Source organism: Xenopus tropicalis, chromosome 1 (assembly GCF_000004195.4).
Source record: "Xenopus tropicalis strain Nigerian chromosome 1, UCB_Xtro_10.0, whole genome shotgun sequence".
NCBI classification, from domain to species: Eukaryota; Metazoa; Chordata; class Amphibia; order Anura; family Pipidae; genus Xenopus; species Xenopus tropicalis.
In genome coordinates this window covers 188,170,620-188,194,358 of record NC_030677.2, presented here as the reverse complement: position 1 = coordinate 188,194,358, position 23,739 = coordinate 188,170,620, and the positions used below count along the sequence as shown (strand labels likewise).

Sequence of the window (23,739 nt, the reverse complement as noted above, 5' to 3'; positions counted from 1 at the left end):
ACCCCTCAAAGCGAGAAACGCATTAAAAAGCCAGCACTGTCCCCGATTCCGTGGGGAAATTAAACCTGCCCAATCAACATTTGGCAATTTTAGAATAGATATCAGTCAAGTAGGCTGTGTATGGCCACCTTTAATTCTCCTTTAAAATCTGATCTAAACTGCAAGCAAATTTACTATGTGGCAAAAATTCTGTTTCTTTTTGTAAACCCCCACAATCCATCATACAAGAAAATGCACATTTACAGGCAAATTAGTATGGTATCTACATATACAGGGTCCTTTATGATCCAGCTCTCTATATAAAAGCTGTCTTTTACGTTGTGCTTATTCATATTCTTCTATTATCTTTTATGTCTTGTTAAGCTGTCAGAAAAAGAAGGAAAAAAAATGTTCCTAGATATTTGATGTCCACTAATTGCAGCCAGTCCATGTGGGTGCATGCTGTTGAGCAGTCTTGTCAGGTTAAATACAAAGTGCTTTGCTGTCACAGCTGATTAATTTTACACCAAGAGTATTTTTAATGAGGAATAAATCAGCAGTACAGAACGTTTGAAGTCCTCTTTTGTCTTAATGATAAGCAGCCATACTGAGCTCATTGAGGGGAAAAAGCGTTGCTTGAGGAGAATGCCTCATGTTAAATAGTATTAAACACTGAAGGTCACCATTACGTCATTTATCTGTTAATTGGTTAGACCTGTCATTTGTTAATTTCACTAATCCAGGAGTCTTTGAACCACGTGTTAAAAGGCCATTGAGATTAAAGAAGAGCTCAGTTAACCAGGGAGAACTGTGAAAATTACATTTTGGTAAGCAAGTTACATGACTACTTAAAACATAATCTTGAAGGATAAGTAGCGAAAACCTTTAAAAAACAAAGGTGCTTTTCTAAGCACTTTTGCAATGCACTTTTTTTTTGGAGGATAAGTAAACCTTTAAAATAAGTTGATAGTAAAATTGAGTAGTGCTCACCGCTGAATTTTCAACCTTAAGGTAAGGGGGTACAATGAGTATGAGACCACAACATTCATACAGAGAAATACAAGAAGTTCTCTACATTCACCCATTATCAATGCACAATAGACACGGTGGAAGCACATAAAAAACAAATAGAAACAATGTATAGTGTAATAAAAACAAATAGGTGACAACTCAACCACCTGTGTGTGACTACACAAACAAAACCAAACAGTGATTATATTGGATGTGCCACCACCTCCTCAATACAGTAAGTATAAATGCTCACCGGAACACAAAACAACTCTGTCAAAAGAGACAAGGATCTGATTTTTGATTGAGGGATAAGGGAATCAATACCAGATATGATAGGTAGGAGAAACTAGGGGATTTTTGTGTATCTTTGATAGATAGGAGACCTATCATATCTGGTATTGATTCCCTTACTTGTAATTTATCGGAATTTGTTGACCACTTTTTGCAGACCTTGGTTATTAAACAGAAGTCTTGCTTGAGCTATACTCTTTATTTGCTTAATAGAATCAAACATATACAATGGAAGGACACTTATAGATGGATCACAGGTGACGTGACATCCTTATACATGAACATCCCACATGTTATGGGGTAGATGCAGTAAGACAAAAATTGCATACAGAAAGTGACCTCCCACCGACTTTTCAAACATTTTTATTAGATAGTATCATTTTTATACTTACTCATAATTATTTCATGTTTGATAACGTTTTTTACTTACAAAAGCAGGGTACCGCCATGGGTAGCAAGTTTGCTCCCTCGTATGCTAATCTGTATATGGCGGTGTGGGAGGATGATTTTATTTGGGGTTAACACAATTTAGAGATCATATTGTGTTATATACCCGGTACGTTGACGATCTTCTCTTTATTTGGGATGGCCCCACTGATCGACTGGAAGATTTCATCACACATATCAATACCAATCACTTTAATCTTAAATTTACTGCTGACATTAATGTTACTACCATCAATTATTTAGATTTAACTCTTTTTATTGAGAACAATGAGATTGAAACCAGGCTGTTCCCTAAAACAACAGATCGGAACGACCTTTTACATGCATCTAGTAGTTTCCATGTTAAAAGGTCAGTTTCTGAGGGCCAAAAGAAATTGTTCTAGGCCAGATGATTTCACACGAGAATGCTCTATCCTAGAAAGTAGATTTTTAGAGAAGGGTTATAAAAGGACTTTGCTAAATGAGACTAAATGTACTGCATATAATACTGATAGGGAACAACTTTTGCATAAAAGCTCCTCAGCCGAATATACCTGTCAGAAATTTAATTTTTACACTAAATTTAATACGCCAGCCTATAATATAAGGAATATTATACAGAAACATTGGAATGTATTGTCAGCTGATCTTGTGTTGGGAAAGTCCTGTAGATTTAAATCAGGTCAACTTTAAAAAGTCTAAAACCCTCAATAACATTGCACCTTCTAAAGTATGAGGCCGCAATGATCATAAAATATGGTCGAATTTGTTTGGTCTTAAGGGCACCTATAAATGTGGGGAAAAAGGTGTGGCACATGTTCCTATGTAGCACCCAAAAAATTTACCGACAATTATGCATTTCATTAATTGTCATTCCACCTATGTTGTTTATTTGTTGGTTTGTCCATCAAATTTTTATTAAAAAAAAAACCAAAACTATTACATGATGCGTATAGTTTTCCATGATTCCCTACTCTAGTTTTGTTACCTTATTCATATTGCATGTAATTTTACTTATACCTTTTTATCAACAATGAGTGTTTCTATTCTCCATATACTTATAATATTCTTTGGCCGATAATGTGTTTTTTATATGCGTATTTTCTTTACATTATTTGCTGTACATTTATTACCTATTTGTATTTATTACACTATATATTGGGGTTTTTTTGTTTTTTAAGCTCTTCCACCGTGTCTATTGTGCATACATCTGAGGCTTATTCAAAAGGGGGGCTTATTCAAAAGGGGGGCTCTTTCAAGATCCACATTTGAATTATACCACCAAGAGTATTGTATATCGTATATACAAAAAATTCTTTTGGCACCCATTATCAATATCTATCTATCTACATTGCAATATATTTAAGCTGGCCAGCTACATTTTCCCCAGTCTGACCAGTCCTACACTCACTTTTATCGGATTCTACTGCTTCATTATAGATTTTTTTGGAAATTTTAGATCACATCTCTAATATAATATCTTTAAGCCAATGAACAGCAGATTTGTGGACAACAGTAGGGCGGCAGAAATGTACATTTAACATAAGGATTTTATCACTACCATCCTGCATCCTGTCCTGTGTTATGACTTCCCAGACTGTCACTGTTAGTGGTTGGTGCTAAATGTTAAATAGGAGATAACTTAATTAACAGTTAAACCATGCTATATATTTAGTATTTGCATTTTATAGTATTTCATTGTAATTCCAACAGAAATACATATTATATATTCAGCACATAGATACTTTTATACTTCTATTTTATTTTTTCATAGAACTAGACCACATGAAAATCCACAGTACTTATGCTTTGACAATGTCATTAATACTTTAGTGACCCTACAGCAATAACCATAAACCAAAGGTTAGACATATCCAGGGGTTAGTGGGGATATCTGGAGTACAGAGGCACAATTATGTACTGAGTGTTTGAAAAAGTGCAGAGGGTGCAACTACACTTGCGGATATACATGAGTTTGATTTATTTCTTATGGTTTTCTCTGTCTATAACAATGCCTATGCATCAGCATGCCCAAAACATGCACAAGATGGTGCTGAACATCCCTTAAGCAAAGGTATTTTATTGTGTTAAACTTTTCCACTCATTCAGTTCTTTAATGTAATAATCATATTCTGTAATGTAATAATAATATTTTTGTGCATTACTAAAGTTCTGCTCAACTCTATCAAACTTTTAATTTTTCTTTCCCCAACCTGAGCTTTCAGCACTCTGAAAAGAATTGCTAATCATTACTATTTGATCAGCAAAATGTTGTAATACCGTACTCTATTGAAGCATTATCCTGAAGTGACCTGAGATTTCTCTAGTATTTCTACACACATGGTACATAAAAAGAAAATGAATTTCATAAACCTCAGAAATACCTAAGAACATTTTTATAAGCAAAGTTAAAATATTCCAGACTTTGTTTTTTATACATAAATTTATGGAATTTTAGACATATGTAGGCTCTGTTGAATAGATAACCATATTGAAGAAATATATTGTTATTTTTATATTTGCTTACTACTATATAGGGGGTTTGTAAGTAATTGTGAAAAAGAAATTAATTTTATATCATTTTTCAGAAGTAAAGATATACAATTTCAGAAACTCCTCATAATCATAAACATGTATGGCCAGCTCTAGAAAATAAATGTAAGGATTCGCTCGTTTGGCGAGGTTGCCAAATGAGTGGATCTTCTACCGAGATGCAGACCTTGAGATAGGTGATACAGGTGTAATCCAATTTTTTGGTCCATGGGTAAAATAAATGGGTCATGATGCTGTACAAGCAGGCGCTTGGGACAAGGAGCAAATCAACATTCCCGGATAGGATTTTTAATATAAAACCCCTAGCACATTTAAGTGGCAGCTTTATAGGAGAGGGGCAAAAAAAGTCACTGTCAACTAAAACTTACTTGATGTTTTTCAGTGTGCCAGATAAAGACTTCTGTTTATCAGTATTGGGGGTTTTACCTACCTTATCTTATATAACAAGACTGAGAGATAAGGTAGTGTTCGTAAAAGGCTGATTTATTGTAAGTCAAAAAAAACTGCTTCCCAAAGTCTTGGGAAGCATTCAGCCACACAGAATAATGAATGTCCCAAAAAGGCTTCAGAATGACATACCTTTTTATAACAACTTATTTAACATTCATAGATAACATGAGGTACCAAGTTACTTGTGAGAATCCCATAGGTTAATTCTAACCCACCCAAAAAGTCATATAGGTCAAAGTTAGCCCACCCAAAGTTTTCTGTGTGGACAGTATTTACATCATGAGCTGCTGACTGCTAAAACTGCAGGGTAGAGATAAGATTAATTAAGTTAAGTCAACTTTTGTTCCGAATGCCCTATTGCCATTAACAGAGAATGGTTTATGTGTGTATATCATTTAAATCTTACACTTCTAGGGATGCACTGAATCCAGGATTCGGTTTGGAATTCGTCCAAGATTCAACCTTTTTTAGCAGGATTTTGATTCGCCAAATCCATGATCCTGGCTGAACCAATTAAGAATCCTTAAAATCATGTGACTTTTCATCACACAAACACAGAAGTTGAAAAATGCAAATTAGGATTCGGACTCAGTTTGGTATTTAGCCGAATCTTTCGGGCAAATCCCAAAATAATGTATTTGGTGCATCTCTATACACTTTCTAAAATAAAAAATTATGCTTTCCATATCCCTATTAGTATCACTTTCCTTAACGAAGATAACTATCATCACATTTATTAGTGTCCTTTGATTCCAGCACTCTCACAAATGAACAAATATAGGTTTGTGCTCTTCATATATTTACCAAAGTGTTATCCTGGGAAAAATATGTTTCTTGGGCTCAAGTTTGTTCCCGTATGTAGGGTCAGGAAAAAAATAAGTTATGGACGTTATGTAATAACCAAAATAATTTTATGTAAAAAAAAAAAATACCAATTTCTTAAATTTTTAGTCCTTTTTTTTTTTTTTAAGTCTTATGAATAAAAAGAAGAAAAAAAGGAGAGGGGAGCTAATTGGGGGTAAGAACTGTAAGAAAAGTATAGTTGGGGTAAGATTTAGGGTGTGGAGAGTGCTAGTACTATAAGGAGATTCAGCACCCACAATAAAACTCCTCTACTTCAGGCGACTAATCTGCAAAGGCAACTTTGGCAAAACTATGCAATATGTACTTTTTCCTACCGGTGATTTACGTTATTGCCTTTGGGGAAAATACACATTGTTTTGTTTTCCAAAGTTGTCTCACAAGGGATATTCTGGTGACTTAGGGACACATAAGGGGGCAAAGCTGCATTTCTAGGCTTTTTGGCCTTTGTGTAAGAGTCCCAGAGAGTCCGTTTAGAAGTCTGCTTAGCTTATTGGTATGCTAGTTTGTTGCATTTGTTTTTTCATACTTCATGTTTTTAGAGATTTCAGGGGCAAATTGATTAAAGTTTTTTATTTCTAGCCGCTGTGTTGTGGCATATAAATAGAATGAAAAGCATAATGGAGCTTTGGTCTTTAAGTGGTTTGGGTAGTAGTCTTAGTAATGCTAATGCAGATGTGTGTTTAAAAAAAAAAAACTAAAATCCCAGTATATCTATTACTTAAAAGTGACTTTATTTTCATTTTTAGATTTTGTTCCAAACAGTTGGCAAAAAGTCTTCAGCATAAGCCCTATTCATTGAACAAATGCTAAGGAAGGGGGGTATACTGCTCCTTTAATGATGGAGTATAAAGCTAACAGGGAAGATGGCTTCCATCAGAATTATACAAAAATGAAATGTTGAGGATGACTTTGCCTTTTGAAGGTAGCCAAATTAGATGCAATATAATGCTGTCTGAAAACAGACTAAAGTGATTATGAAAAATTAAAATACCATGCTGACTAGCATATGGCAAAAACAAGGATCTATTGTTTCAGTGTGGGATGCCTCAGATTTCTGGGAACTAAGCCCAGACACAACAGCTTACCTGTGCCATGTGGCTAGGCAGATTTGGCCATATGGTATTGAGGCTGTCAGGGTTTATAAGGAAGATAATGTTGGTTTGCAGACAATATTGTTGCTCTGAGCTTTACCAGAGACTCTTGCAATCACTAAACTAGATAATAAATACTAGCAGCCATTGCTTGTCAATGTAATTACACATTTTGCTAAATAAAAAGTGAATGATTTTATAGTTTCTTTTTTTTTTCCCTATAATTTTTTTAAATGGTTTATAGCAACAAAATAAATGTTTCACGTTACATGAATCAAGTTGCATATATTTTTTTTTTTTTTGTGACAGATAATGTTGTCTTAATGATGCAAGTTATCGCAAAACAGAGTTACAGTATCTATCAATAGTATAGTGTGTCCGTTCCGAAAATAGCAATAACCAGTTTATTTCCTTATTAATGATAGAGAGAAATGTAATGATTTTATAGTTTCTTATTAATGATACACTGATCAGAAACTTTGGTCGGTGGGTCACATACTAATAAGTAGGGAATAAAAATAATGAACAATATTAAAACAAAAATCTTCCCCCTTAGCTTTGTAAAGTTTGTTTATATATTTATTATAGTTGTGTGCTTCATTTAACGGTACTTATTTTTCCATTTGTATTTGTTGGAACTATTAAGAAGAGACCACCCCTACGTTTTTGTGAAGTATTGCTGACTCAGCTAGCTGCTTTAACCTTGCCTATGCAACGATCTCATGTGGGCTTGCCACAACCTTTCTTATTTCTCGTAGCCTTCCCACTGTGTTATAATCTGCAAACAAAAGCCAGAAGGCAGAGTTGCCTTAGAGTTGCTCAGCATAAACTGACATAACCCGCTGAATGGGGAAATAAAAAGAACTGTGCAGTCTTCACAGCAGGCACAAAAGCTATAGGTATTGTCCTTTACTAAAACAATGCTGCCGTTAAATCTGAGCATTAGTGTGTTACATTTATTGGAAGTTAGCTGGGATGGGAAAAATCTGTGAATCTTATGCCATTAGATTTTAAAAGAATAAAATAAAAATACAATTTAATGTACTAAAAATGTTATGGGAAAACATGTGCGTCAGTTAATAGCTCTCCTCCAGCAGAATCCTGCATTGAAATTCATTTTTTTCATACTTTTATTTTTATTTTGAAAATTGACGTGGGGCTAGACATGGTATTTGTTTTCCAAGTGCCCTCAGCCATGTGACTTCAAGTGAAGTCACTGCTATTCCTCCCCTCCCCCCACCCCCCCAGCAGGCGATCAGCAGAACAATGGGAAGGCAAAAATGCTTCCATGCCCCACCTAGTCAGAACCTCTGATTCTTTTGCTTAGACCTGGATGTCCTGTGAGTGGGGGAAAAAAGTCAAGCCAAGTAGTAATTCTAGGTAAAAATGTAATTATATATTGATATTTATATCAACATGGATACTGTGCAAGTAGCCATATACGGTATTGACAGCCTTTCTTTTGGTCTGCTTGTTTGAGCCAACAGCCCGAACATCTGGGACAGAAGTAAGTTTAAGAGACGCTGCAACCACCGACCAATAAAATGGATCAACATTAAGGGGCACATTCATTAAAATACGGGAGGTCCGATTACAAAAGTTAGTATTTTTTCTAAAGTTTACAACTTTTGCGTTTTTTCTGAGATATTTTCGTTAATTTGCATGACTTTTTCGTACTTTGCGACAGTTTGTGCGACAAAATCGTATTTGTCGCAACGAGTACGAAATTTTCAGATTCATTCAAGCTTCGGTATCGTGACTTTCCTTGGGCCAGGTTGGAGCTGCAGAGTGCCATTGAGCCCTATGGGAGACTTTCCTTGGGCCGGGTTGGAGCTGCAGAGTGCCATTGAGCACTATGGGAGACTTTCCTTGGGCCGGGTTGGAGCTGCAGAGTGCCATTGAGCCCTATGGGAGACTTTCCTTGGGCCGGGTTGGAGCTGCAGAGTGCCATTGAGCCCTATGGGAGACTTTCCTTGGGCCGGGTTGGAGCTGCAGAGTGCCATTGAGCCCTATGGGAGACTTTCCTTGGGCCGGGTTGGAGCTGCAGAGTGCCATTGAGTCCTATGGGAGACTTTCCTTGGGCCGGGTTGGAGCTGCAGAGTGCCATTGAGCCCTATGGGAGACTTTCCTTGGGCCGGGTTGGAGCTGCAGAGTGCCATTGAGCCCTATGGGAGACTTTCCTTGGGCCGGGTTGGAGCTGCAGAGTGCCATTGAGCCCTATGGGAGACTTTCCTTGGGCCGGGTTGGAGCTGCAGAGTGCCATTGAGCCCTATGGGAGACTTTCCTTGGGCCGGGTTGGAGCTGCAGAGTGCCATTGATTCCTATGGGAGGCTTTCCTTGGGCCGGGTTGGAGCTGCAGAGTGCCATTGAGCCCTATGGGAGACTTTCCTTGGGCCGGGTTGGAGCTGCAGAGTGCCATTGAGCCCTATGGGAGACTTTCCTTGGGCTGGGTTGGAGCTGCAGAGTGCCATTGAGTCCTATGGGAGACTTTCCTTGGGCCGGGTTGGAGCTGCAGAGTGCCATTGAGCCCTATGGGAGACTTTCCTTGGGCCAGGTTGGAGCTGCAGAGTGCCATTGAGCCCTATGGGAGACTTTCCTTGGGCCGGGTTGGAGCTGCAGAGTGCCATTGAGCCCTATGGGAGACTTTCCTTGGGCCGGGTTGGAGCTGCAGAGTGCCATTGAGTCCTATGGGAGACTTTCCTTGGGCCGGGTTGGAGCTGCAGAGTGCCATTGAGCCCTATGGGAGACTTTCCTTGGGCCGGGTTGGAGCTGCAGAGTGCCATTGAGTCCTATGGGAGGCTTCCAAAATCATGCACTGAAGGTTCAAAGTCAGAAAGGATTTCATGCTGTTTACGATCGTTTGGATATGAAAATTGCACAACTTTCGGATCGTACCACAATATTTTGTCCAAGCACAACGTGATTTTCTGCAAAATTAACGCACATCAGGAATGTTCGTATTTAATGCAAATTTACGCAAATCATACTTGTAATTCATTCTCTAATGAATCTGGCCCTAAATGTTAATCCTGCCCAATCACCAAATAGATTTAGTCAGGATTATCAGGCCACCATACATGAAAATAAAGTTAATCTGTATGCTTCAACATATTGGATTGGGTCAGTGTAAAATTGTCTTCTTATGTTACATATAATTGATTCTACATGATAATTGATTCTAAAGCCTTTCCATCCATCTATCCTAACCTAGTTCATTTTATTTCTCATTAAATTACTGAAATCCTGTAGTGATCATGTGATGACTTTTGCATCTAACTCCTGTAAGTTTTGCACAAGGTGGATCGATAACGATAATCTGCAGTGGAGCTTCCAAAACTTCCCCTTATGTTTCCCGCTTTGTTCTCAGTGAATGCCCAAATATAAAATTAGAACTGACTGCTCTTCGGAATTCTGTTGTATTCTGTGGGCGCAATATTTAATCTGTTTTCTAAATTTATCCATGGTTGGTCTGTGAAAATGTGTTAGCCCAGTTCACGACAAAAAAAAAAATATTGAAAAAAATGGTACATTTGTGTTTTCATAAAGTCTAGTGTGCACAGTTTTTAATTAATTCAGAACCTGTTGGAAAGATGCTCTCATAAAGAGGTTCCATTTTCATCCTTAAATACCACTGCCATCTAAAGTTATTTTACAACTAGCAAATGGCCAATGAAATGTAAATGAAAACATACTTTTAAATGCACACTTTTTGCCTAGTATCACAGATGTTGGATGTTTTCATTTTAATTTTACAGCAATCGTTAAAACGAGCCTTTGTATCCTGCGTCTTGCTTCTTTGAAATTGTAATAGCAAAATTACATTATTTAGAGAATTCAGTTTCAGATCTTTTCATGTATGTTGTGCTTAACTTATTTTAAGAGTTCTAAGAAGTAGTGTAGTGTTCTAAAGAATCTTTCTTGGAATTACATTTAGTGGTTATCTTGATAAATGCTTTGCCTTTCGTTATTTATTCCCAGAGACGTGAGAGTTTGATAAGTGTGATATGTATTGAAAGATTCACTTGTCACTTTCATTTATCAGTGCTTTGGGCTCTAATCGTTCTTGGGTGCACAGAAGCCTGTTGAAAATAGTCGTTTCACACTGCAGTTCTAGCCTGTTAGATAATTGACTGTATACATCATCCTATGTACCAAGCATTCTAGCAACATAGTTTCTGGTAGAGTCACTGTTGACTTGCCTCCTGAGTTGCATATATTAAAAGAGTGGTTCACCGTTAAGTTAACTTTTAGTATGTTATAGCCAGTTCTTAGCATATTTTCAATTAGTCTTCTTCTTTTTTTTTTTTTTTTTTTTATAGTTTTTACTTTCCTTTTCTCTGTCTTTTCAGCTTTTAAACGGGGTAACTGACCCCACAGCCAAAAAAAAGTTATTACCTGTTATTACTTACTTACCTTACCTTAATTAGACTCAGGCAACCAGATAGCTGCTGAAATACTAAAGTGGGGAGCAAAAAGCTAAATAACTACAAAACCATAAAAAACAAAGCCCAATTACAAATTGTCTGAGAGTATTAATGCCTACATCGTGCCCTTTAAGTGGTATCTTCAGTGTTACATTGTAAATGGTGGAATTTCCAGCAAAGCAATTAGTGCAACTCTGTCTGGACTTATGCCATCTGATAATGTTATAAATATGGATAAAATTTAACCGACTGCACCACAAAACAAAAAAAGAAAAATCAATGAAGGTTCCTCTGTATTGACTCCAGATTCAGCATTGCATTCCCAGAGTTTTCATCAATTCTGCCTCTGAACCTGAGCCATGATCACACATATATTGATTTATGTAACCCAATTTTAATTAGCATTCACAACTCTCTTTTTTGGTTAATTTGCAGCTGACAGTTTGGCTCATTAGGATAGAAAATTATTATTGCCTTAAAATGACAAAAGTCCCAAGATTTTTGCATTCAGAGATAACATATAGTTGCATACAGTTTATCATGGACGCCTAACCCATTGCAGCTGTGCTGTTCTGATCTGATTCATTGCTATTGGTTAATCAAGTGGGACAAATGTTATTTGATCACCCAAATAAAACTTACAATTTTATTAATTTATATAGTTATTGATGGGGAAGAATAAAGGAAAGCCTTAGTATGAAGTATGAGATCTAAAAAGATTGTAACAGGCTGTGTGCAAGTTTAGATATATGGCTCTGAATTATAAGGCTGTGTCTGTGCCATTAAACCAGCAGTGCTGGATGCATCGTTGGCCACAGGGACATTATGGTGCAATTTGCTTGTTTCTGACCATAATTCCTTATTCTAGAGTTAAAACCTCTCAGTTTTCAGGCAGTGCTGTGTGTGTGTCATAAGACTTTTAGAAAGCCTTTTGATTTTAGAAGGCTTTAGGCTAGTGCCACAGGGGGCTGATTCTGTGTTTATCCGCAGAGTAAGGGGGAGATTTATTAAAACACGAACGCTCCGAGATTTTTTTCATAACTTCTGTGACTTTTTGTACACCTGCGTGAATTTTTCTTACGCTTGTGCGACTTTTTCGTACGCTTGCCGTTCTGGTTCTGCCGCTGATTGCAATCTTTCGGTACGAAAATGTTGTGACTTTCAGATCGCGAGTACGATATTATAAGCATTTTCGTGATATTTGCGATCTTCAGAAATTATCGTATCCAATCCGAATTTTTCCCATTTGGGATTCGAACTCGCGTTTTAATGAATCGGCCCCTAAGTATCCGCCTCGTGTGGCCCTAGCCTTACACTGCATGTCTGAGGAAAACAATTCCTGTGCTGCTTGGATAAATAAGAGAATATAAATAAGAGAATATTGTTGAATATAAAGAAGGGATGCACCAAACCCACTTTTTTGGATATGCTAATTAGGATCGGAAAGGGTTAAAAATGCCCCCCTAACATTTAACCCTTTTGCGTGCTGATTAGCATATGCTAATTTATTCTAATTAGGGTTTGGTTCGGCCAGGGCCGTGGATTTGGCCTAAATTGAACCCTACCAAAAAAGGCAGAATTCTGGCCGAATACCGAACCAAATCCTGGATTCCTGGATTGTTGTAATCAATAGAGACAAGGTCCAGTTTTAGATGGGACCATTTTATTTACTTATTTTAACAAATTAGATTATTAACTGGAGAAAAACACGTTCTGCGATGATCTCGGCAAAATTGCAACCTGTAGAGCATATTATTCCCTTTTAAAATTTTGTTCACTTATTTCTAGGAGGTAAAAACCTTTCGGTTTTGAGTTTGGATAAAAAATTGAGAGTTTAATATGAAATTTCGACCTTTCTTGTGGTTACACAGTAAAGTCAAAATGAAATATAGTTGCATTTGATCCGACAACAACATGTCTGCCAATTTAGAAAAAAGGCAATAATCACAAAGCAGAAATACATTTCCCAATGCAAGCAGAAGCAAATCCATTTTTTCACCAAAACAAAACTAATTTCAATATTAATCATTATTTCAGGTCACTTTTCATAGACTCCATGTATGGGACCTGTTATGCAGAATGCTCAGGACCTGGGGTTTTCTGAATAAAGGAACTTTCCATAATTTGGATCTGAATACTTTGTCTACTAAAAAATTATTTAAACATATTAAATAAACCTGGTAGGGTTGGTCTAGCTCCAATAAGGATTATTGGTATTTTTATTAGGATCAAGGTGCTGTTTTATTATTACAGAGATAAAGGATATGTGTACAATTCTGAATTATTTGATTAAAATGGAGTCTATGGGACATGCTATTCCTGTAATTTACAGCATTCTGGATAATAAGTTTCCTGAAAATGGATCCCACCATACCTGTACCCTATTCCTTTCCTCTCCAGCAGCTAGAGGGAAGTCAGTGGTCTGCTTTTGTTAGAAACATGCACACTGAAATATTTAAATAACATTTGTTGAAATCAGTTTGCTACTCTGCATAGAGCCCCCCGTTTAGTTGTCATTTAAGTCCATAGTATATTTCCCTAAAAACTTTTCTCAAGTCTTATACTGTGTCTGAATTTGCAGTATCTAATACATTTTCCCTGTGTTTCATAATCCAAAACACATTGATTGGTTTAGACCCTGATGGATTTGAGTTGGTTTAATTAGTTTGTTTGTGCACCTGTAGTAGAGAAACTTGATTGTAAAGTAAATGCTGTGCAATAAGTCAGCTCTTTTTAAATATAGGCTGATAATAATATCTCTAAGAAAACATAATCCTTTCTCTTTTTTTCTAAAAGTGAAGAATTAAGAAAAGAAGCACGACAGCTAAAACGGGAGCTAAAAGCAGCAAAAGAGAAGAAAGAAAATGATATAAAGGAATCTGAGACAGCAAAGGAAGGTAAACTAAGGGTAAACATGGTTATAGTTTATTTGGAAAATAGATAAACCCTCCAGTCCTCTTTGTGGTATAGGTTATTTGACCTTTTAATCCATAAGGGTCTGGACAGTTTAGGCTATTGGTTTTTTTGGGGGAAAATAATGATACATGTGGCCTTCTCTAAACTCAAAAATATACAAGTAAATAGATGCTATTTCAGGCAAACCTAGTGGGCAAAGTTGGCAGGGAATCGGTATGTCTATCCTTTGAACCCACAATCCATTTTTAACCCAAAAATGAATTGATCAATGCAAATTACCTGTCCCTGTGTTTAATAATTCCTTCTTTTGCAAATGTTTTTTAAGCAATTTTGGCCAGGCCGGTAACATTTTGTTTATACTTTAATACTTTAATTAGCCTTGGAGTGCTCCCAAAACCCTTTTTTTGTATTTTAGTCAATCTTTTGTAAACAGGAACTACAGGGAATGTTTGAGTTGCCAGCACAGGATGGGAGACAGGGACCTCTGGCCCCTACCATTGATTGTTATTAATGGTATACAGGGGATTTTTCTTTAACATACAGGTTCCAAATTGTAGTTAACTAATTAAGGGTAATATGTTTTATTTGTCAGTTCAGATTTATTAATGGATATTTTGTTTGTCTATAAACATGTGGAAAGCACAGTGAATGCAAATATATATAACAATATGAGGTATATCTCAAACCAAGGGGACAGGACCAAAAAATTAAAAAGCTATAATCACATATATTATTGGGAAAAGAAAGTGATGGATAACAACTAATAGATGCTTAACATTTTCCTACCATGTATATGAGTTTGGCACATCTCCCCAAACCACACCATTGGTACTGCATATATCCCCTCCTTTCGCCAGCACCATCACATTTTCCTAAAACAAATAGCAACTTTTACCTGGCAGCCATTTTCCCTCTGTCATCATAAGTGACATTTACATATGCAAACGAATGAATGCAGGCTTACACAGGCAGAACTTACTTACTTTGATAAAAAAAAAGTCCTGCTTGGATTGTGCCCTGTAAGGGTTAAACTGAGTTCAGGACAGGAGAAAAAAACATCTTTCTCCAGCAGAGTACACAGCTAGAGCAGAGTTTCTATGGATACCATCAGTGTCATCTCTTCATTGGCTGCTAGACTGGAGCGTATGCTCAGTAAGCCAAAGCTCGGTAAGTTAAAGTAAGAGCCAAAGTCAGTTCCTACGGGAGGGGGCCGAATGAGTTACAGGAGGGGAAGGAAAGGGAATGCTGCAGCCTTACTAATAACCGGAGTGGAAGGTATTTAAAGATTTTAAAGAGGCTGTTCACTTTTTTATGGGGGTTTGTATGTCCTTTAAGTAGGTGAGCTTTAAAGGGTGTTTGCTAAATATTGTATATTTAGAGCATATATACTGTATTGTGAGCAGTAGACACAAAATTCTTCAGATTTTGTTTAGTGGCTAAAGAAACAATGGAACATTTGAACCTTGGGCTCTAATAACAAATTCCCTTATTAGGCCTGGTCCCCTACTGAACTTTCATGTAAAAATGTATAATCCAAATGGGTCACGTAACCACTGCAAGAAAAACATTATGAACTAGCTGCCTCGCACTGTAGCTATTGATCCTCCAGGTTAGAGACTGTCTTTAAATGGAACCCTCTGAGCACAGCTGTAGACCATGAAATATGAGACATGAATGCACGGGACCTGGGGTTTTCTGGATAAGGGATCTTTCCGTAATTTGGGTCTCCATGCCTTACTTCTGCTAAAAATCATTTAAATATTTAATAAACCCAATAGGGCTGTTTTGCCCCCAATAAGGATTAATTATATCTTAGTTGGGATCAAGTACAAGTACTGTTTTATTATTACAGAGAAAAGGGAATCATTTAACCATTAAATAAACCCAATAGGGCTGTTCTGCCCCCAATAAGGGGTAATTATATCTTAGTTGGGATCAAGTACAGGTACTGTTTTATTATTACAGAGAAAAGGGAATCATTTAACCATTAAATAAACCCGATAGGGCTGTTCTGCCCCCAATAAGAGGTAATTATATCTTAGTTGGGATCAAGTACAGGTACTGTTTTATTATTACAGAGAAAAGGGAATCATTTAACCATTAAATAAACCCAATAGGGCTGTTCTGCCCCCAATAAGGGGTAATTATATCTTAGTTGGGATCAAGTACAGGTACTGTTTTATTATTACAGAGAAAAGGGAATCATTTAACCATTAAATAAACCCAATAGGGCTGTTCTGCCCCCAATAAGGGGTAATTATATCTTAGTTGGGATCAATTACAAGGTACTGTTTTATTATTACAGAGAAAAAGGAAACCATTTTTAAAAATGTTAATTATTTGATTAAAATGGAGTCTATGGGAGACGGCCTTTCCATAATTCGGAACTTTCTGGATAACCGGTTTTCGGATAAGGGATCCCATACCTGTACCTCCTACCTACCCACTGACTATATACCATACTTACAGTAATGACTTCAATGAAAGTACATCTGCCCCTGATGCTTTCTAGGACTCCATTCTTTCTTGTTGAAGGAGTGGATGTTGCTCAAAGCACCTGGAGGTAAACAAAGGAAATTTAGGGTGCCATAGCTGTCAAAGAGCTTCTCTACTTGTGGGCATTCCCCGTGACAGAAACTATAGAACTGACCCTTAACCTCTTTATCTAAAATTTAAATCTGTATAATTTATTTATTCAGCGACACAGAACCAACTTCACCATCTCCGAAGAGTATTCGTTAATGGTTGATCATTAGAGGTCTCTTCACTTGAGTGGGTGGTTGTTGCCTTGCCAAGCTGCTGTCAAGACTGATCTTAAAATGTGATATTTTTCTTTTATGCGACATTTACTGTAGTGGTGCCAAAAATGACATCAAAAGCATAATTCCTCTAAGCACCAAATTTCCTCAACATCTTGCAGCACTTAATCAAATATTTGAAGAGTTATCATTCTTTTCACAACTTTTCCTGTGTGAACTTGTAAATATGCCGCGGTGCAGATCACTTTGGGCAAGTTTAATCTGTGCATTGTTTGTTATGATTAATTACAGTGCAGAATGGTACTCGCTGTTTTGGGCCCAGAGAAAGCTGCGCTGTTTGAAGATGCTGGTACCTTTTATGAAAGAACATAAAAGTGCAATGTATTTATTATGGGCGTTGGACCACACAGGCTTCCTCTCAGTTGGCTTTTATTAATTGCAACATGCTGGGAGAATTATGTGAAAATTCAAATTACACAGGAGCTACTGATCTAGGCTGCAGGTTTCTTTTAGTACCATGAATTATAATGTGACATTTTAGGATATGTTTCTGTGTTTGTGGAGATTCCCTGCCTGAGTTATTATGTAAATAGAAGAAATCCTGTACGCAGTACTGCAGATCTCATTTCTCCACCTTTCAGTCATATTGGTTCATGGCAAAATAACAGTATTGCACAACACTCATTAACAATAATAATAAATCAGACCCACCTAGATTTATCTTAAGGTTGCCTCTCAGTCCTCTTTTCACTTTTTTCTCAAGCCTTTGGTAAGCACTTCCAAAACAAAATGGATTCCATTCACAGATACCCACATTCTTTCTGAATCTTATCTCATGCTGCTTAACACCCTACTGTCTTCTTTTAACTCTCCTGAACTCAGCTGGAAGTGTGTGAACTTCTTTTCTCCTCTTTATGTACTATTTGTGCTTTGGATCTTATCTCTAATCCATATTTAGACCTATGCTTACACATACATGTTCTGACTGCCCTGTGGAAGGTGGTGGCTGGTTTAAAGCTGGCCATACATGCACCAATAATATCGTGCGAAACCTCGTTTCATATGATATTCGGTGCGTGTATGGCAAGTCGCCGAGGCGACCGATATCGCAGGATGCTGTTGATATCGGTCGACTCGCCGATCGGGCCGGTTTAAAGATTTTGATCGGGCGACATTGAAGGCGCCTGAGCAAAATCTGCCTTCAGGGCTGAATCGGCAGAAGGAGGTAGAAATCCTATTGTTTCTACCTCCTTATCTGCCGTTTCAGCCCTGAACGTTAGTGGCCAATTGAATGATCTTTCTTGCGACCGATGGTCTCACGAAAGATCGCAAATCGCCACGTGTGTGGCCACCTTTAGCCTGTTTTTTTTTTTTACTAGCGCCAGTATATAGTGCTTCCTTCCCCAATCCCAACGTCATCTTTCCCACTGTCCCTTCGACTAAAGTTTAAAACTGGGCAACATGGATGACGACTACCCGGTAGGGACATGGACTTTTGGTCCTGGGTTCTAAGGTGTTTATCGGAAGCAGAGGCATGCACGTGGTACTAGGACAGTGGGTTGTTTTCTAGTGTGCATGTCCCTAACTGCCTTAAAACCCTGAGGAACCTAAAAATTGGTAGCTACCGCCTGTTCTGCCTTGCCTTAACAACATCTGTGTCTGCTCCTCTGTGAGTAAATGTGAAATGTAAGGGGTGCAGTTGACATTTTTACCAATGGGCATTGTGCTATGGGGTTCCCAGTGTTTTGTCTCCGCTGCTATTATCTGTTTATATTATGCATATTAATCATTTATAGTGATCTGTAAAATAATGCAGATTTATCTAAGGAGTTCTAAGGAGAATAATATAGATACCTGAGGCCATGATAATTAAACCACTTTCTTCATGTTTCCCTGTTCTCTATTACCTTACCTGTTGCCACAACACGTGGAGATGAGGTTTCCAGCCTCCATAATTGACAGGTTAAGACATGAATGCTGTCAAAATGCCTATCAAACAGCATAGTAGTTTCCTGCGACAGCTGGAACAGTAAAAATAATGCTTGTATTTCTTGCCTAAAGGCAACGTCATTCCATTTTTTTGTGTTTTTTTAAAGCACTTTGGTTTTGGGTAACTACAAAGGATATCGCTAGATAGTGTATGACTGACTTCATATGGGGCAGCATAGCCGCCTTCTGTGTGTATTATTCTGCATTTTTAGTCTTTTCAGGGATAAGGTATGCAAGGAAGCATGATCTCATCTATTCTATTAGTATACAGTTGTCATTCGTAGGCTCTGTAGAAACTAAAACGTACATTCTCATAGTTAAAATATTCTATGAATTTAGTATATATATTTATATATGCATCCACTGCTTTTTCAATGACTTGCTACTATTCAGATGATATGTGCTGCATTATTGCAAGGCAATAGCTTTTACACAAAGATACTTTGCAGTTTTATTTATTTATAGCTGCTGCCTTAACTTTGATACACAGAAGGGGGTTGTGGGAGCACTTCAAGGCTAAAAAGAGTATACCAATACAATGGAAGTGCCACTGATCTGGCCAAATTAACTAAAAGCATACAAAAAAGAGAGGGGGATTGGTCAATGCACATTCCCTGGTCCCCTGTTTTATAAGTAAATTATCTATGCTAGTGCATGTATTTACAAAAAACAGGTTAGTTACAAAATTATGATCATAAGATTGGTAAGCCACTAACTTTGCCTTAAAGGAACAGTAACACCAAAAAATGAAAGTGTATAAAAATAATATATTATGTACTATTGCCCTGCACTGGTAAAAGTTGTGTGTTTGCTTCATAAACACTACTACAGTTTATATAAATACCCTGCTGTGTAGCCATGGGGGCAGCCATTTAAATTGAAAAAAGGAGAAAAGGCACAGGTTACTAAGCAGATAACAGATAAGTAGCATAGATTCCCATTGTATTCTACACAGTTATCTGTTATCTTCTTATGTAACCTGTGCCTTTTCTCCTTTTTTCAATTTAAATGGCTGCCCCCATGGCTACACAACAGCTATTTCTATTAACTACAGTAGTCTTTCTGAAGCAAACACACAACTTTTACCAGTGCAGGGCAACAGTACATTACATTTTAATTATTTTAAAACATTTTTATTTTTTAGTGTTACTGTTCCTTTAACTTTGAGTAAGTGGTACTGCTTTAGCTGCTTCATGTGTTTATAAGAAAGCTAAATTTACATATGGAACACATTTGTTAAAGGAAAAATGAAGATACAATCACTACAGTGTATATTAGTTGGGCACATCTCCCCCACCCAAATGGCATCATTGGCTGCTAGAATAGAACTGAGCATGCCCAGGAGCCAACAGCCAAAGCAAATTCCCGAGGGAGCGGGCCGAGTGGGTTACAGGAGGAGAAGGAAATCTAAGTGACTAAAGGGATGCTGCAGCCTTAATATTAACTTCTGGACAACCAGATTGGTAGGTATTGAGAGATTTCAAAGAGGCTGTTCACACGTGGGGGGTTTAAACGGCTCTGACTGCTCTTTTCAAGTTGCATTAGTAAATTATTCCAGTGGAACCTTGTTCAGCTCAAGAATAACTGAAAATATATGTAATAAATGTAAAAAATGAGTGCACTATGGGTGCAAGGTAAATGATTGATTTAAATATCCAAAAAAAGACCAGCAACATTGAGTTATATTCCAAACAGATCAATCGTGTATTAAAAACGCATGAACAGCCTGGAACACGATTGATCTTTTTGGAATATAACTCGATGTTGCTGGTCTGTTTTTGGATATATATATATATATATATATATATATATATATATATATATATATATATATATATATAATATAGCACTCGCAGGCAGTTTTTCATGAAGAATCACAAAAGGTTTACATAAGAATATTTGAGGCTTTATTCAGTCCTGGACTGAATAAAGCCTCAAATTTTCTTATGTAAACCTTTTGTGATTCTTCATGAAAAACTGCCTGCGAGTGCTGTCATTCTAACCTTGTGTATCCACGTTTTCTGCACGGGCACCCAGGTATCATCTGTATTTTATGGTGTGCAGCTTTCCAGCAACTCGTTTTTATATATATATATATATATATATATATATATATGCATATATTAGACTTTGGTTTTCTAATTTGCAGCATAAAGTTAGAATATTTTTGAATCCTGATAAATCTACCATTAGCATTTTTTAAATATGATTAAAAGTCTTTAAACATTAGTGAACCATTCTTGTAATGCTCTGTGTAGAAGTGGGCTTCTAACCGACCTTATCTGACTACCAGAGTTTTTTAACTGTTATTTATCATTGAAATGACTAATTTAAAGCTGACTGTGTCTGGCAAATAGAGCCTTTTAATCTTAGTCTCAGTGCCACTCTATGAACCTCGCTAGATTTACACTCTGCCTCCTGTCTGCACTAAATATTCTTTGATGTCTCACAATGGAAACAATGTGCTCTTATTTCATGTTACTACATAGGTTTATGTTGTTGTTTTAGTCTTCAATATATGGTGGAAACATTTTAGTTGACCTTACATCAAGTGCTGACCTTTTCAAATGAATTCCCTTTTGCTGTTTAAAGCTACTTAAATAGTCTATTTAGTTTAATATTTCTGTTTTTAATGACTTTTTTTTTTTTACATGCCTGATGTTCGTATCAAATTTTGCATTTTTTTTTTTTAAGAAAACAAATTAAAAATGCTTTACATGGATACTGAACTTGTTATCCGTTGTCCTGATAGGACCACAAGGGTACATGCATTCCGCTCCAAAAATCCATTCCTAAGCTGTGATTTTTCCAGATTTAGAAGTGGCATGCTGGGTACCTGTCCCCTCTTATTCATATAGGGCAGTGATCCCCAACCAGTGGCTCGGGGGCAACATGTTGCTCACCAACCCCTTGGGTGTTGCTCCCAGTGGCCTCAAGAAAACTGCTAATTTTTTAATTTCTGGTAAGGAAACACGTTTTGTTGGCATAAAAACCAAGTATAATGCCAAACAGAGCCTCCTGTAGGCTGTCAGTCCACATAGGGGCTATTAAGTAGCCCCTATGTGGGGGTAGCTCTTATTTGCACCTCCAGGAACCTTTTTTTATGCTTGTGTTGCTCCCCAACACTTTTTCCATTTAAATGTGGCTCAGGGGTATAAAAGGTTGGGGATCCCTGATATAGGGATTTTTAACTTTGCTACCAGTAGTATGACTCCTTGGTGACTATCTTACTATATATGTGCATTATTTATTATATATTTACCATATTTATGGTTAGATAAAGGCATAGTTAAGTTGGTTTGAAAAAAGACCAAAGTCCATTAATTTCAACCCCTCCAAATGAACCCCAGTGCGCATGTATCACATACATATAGACCTATCTAAACACTCACATATATAAACTGTATATAGCTATGCCTACACTAAACTAACTGTAGATCTTGAGATCATAATAGCTTTGGATATTATGCTGTCTAAGAGGTTATCCAAGGTTATAAAGGCATTAACAGAATCTACCATCACAAGGCATTCCACAACCTCACTGCTCTCACCGTGAAAGAAACCCTATGCTTCAAATTAAAGTTCAGTTCCTCAAGTCTAATGGGCCTCTTGTTCTTGGATTTCTTCTAAAGGAGAAAAGCAATGTCCTCTATTGTACTTGTAAAGTGTAAGTCTTTCTTTATAGTTTAATTTTTCCACCCCTCTTACCAGTTAAGGCTGATGCCACACGTGGTGTAGGGCTGATTTTTTTCGGCAAGCGTTTTTCCGCTTGCCGAAAAAACCAGCCCTACGCCATGTGTGACATCATCCTTAGTTGCAGTCTCTGCACTCTCTCCAGCCCATTAATATCCTTCTTAAGGACTGGAGCCCAAAACTGCACTGCATACTCACATACTCAGGTGAGCCCTTTACAGAGGCAAAATTCTATTTTCATCCCTCAAGTTAATGGGTTTTTTTTTGCTTTAGTAGCCACTGTCTAGAGTTAACAGTTAATTATCCACAAAAATCGTCAGATCCTACTTAATTAAGGATGCCCCTAACACACTACTATTTAGTGTATAACTTGTATTTGTAATTTCTACCAAAGTATATAACCTTGCACTTAGCCACATAACCTTTTTCCAGTTTGCAAACAGTATGTTATATATATGCCACCTAAAACTCAATTTTAATCAAATAATACAATTTTTTTTTTTAATTATTTCATTTTATCTCTGTAGTAACAAAACAGTACATGTACTTGATCCCAACTAAGATAAAATTGATCCTATTTGAGGCAAAACAATTCTATTGGGTTTATTTAACGTTTAAATTATTTGTAAACAGGGTTATACAGGTATCGGACCCCTTATCCGGAAACCCGTTATCCAGAAAGCCCGTCTCCCATAGACTCCATTTTAAACATATAATTCAGAATTTTAAAACTGATTCCCTTTTTCTATGTAGAAATAAAACAGTACCTTGTAATTGATTCCAACTAAGATATAATTAATACTTATTTGATGCAAAACAATCCTATTGGGTTTAATTAATGTTTTATAGATTTTTTAGTAGACTTAAGGTATTGAGATCCAAATTATGGAAAGACCCCTTATCCGGAATAAACTTGGTCCCGAGCATTCTGGATAATGGGTCCTATACCTGTAGTATGGAGATCCAAATTACAGAAAAAAACCCTTATCTAGAAAACTAGCATTCTAGATAACAGGTCCCATACTTTTCATTTAAAAAACGTTAATGATTTAAAAGTTGTTTGTACATGAAATTGCAATTGAAAACTGTATCTGTCTGTCCGCATACGGTGTGGTTCTGAGTGTAACTCGGCGCAATTGAGTATTAGACCTGGAAGAGGAACAGATGTCTGCTACACGTGTCAAAACTAGAAGTTAGGGCAGATAAAAGAAAGAGAAATATTTTCAATTACAAATATTTTTCAATCCATTAAAAATGTTAATGAATGTAAATTATATTTTCTTTAATTATACC

The 23,739-nt window shown here is 36.9% G+C and overlaps 1 protein-coding gene across 1 annotated transcript in view; it reads left to right on the top strand.

Annotated features, from left to right (window-relative positions):
• The window catches only part of cwc27 (CWC27 spliceosome-associated protein), a 93,200-nt gene that overhangs the window by 34,834 nt on the left and 34,627 nt on the right, over positions 1–23,739 (top strand). The window contains exon 12 of the mRNA XM_002934195.5: positions 13,886–13,986. Within this exon, the coding sequence (XP_002934241.3) occupies positions 13,886–13,986 (101 nt within the window). The remainder of the gene's footprint in view (positions 1–13,885; positions 13,987–23,739) is intronic.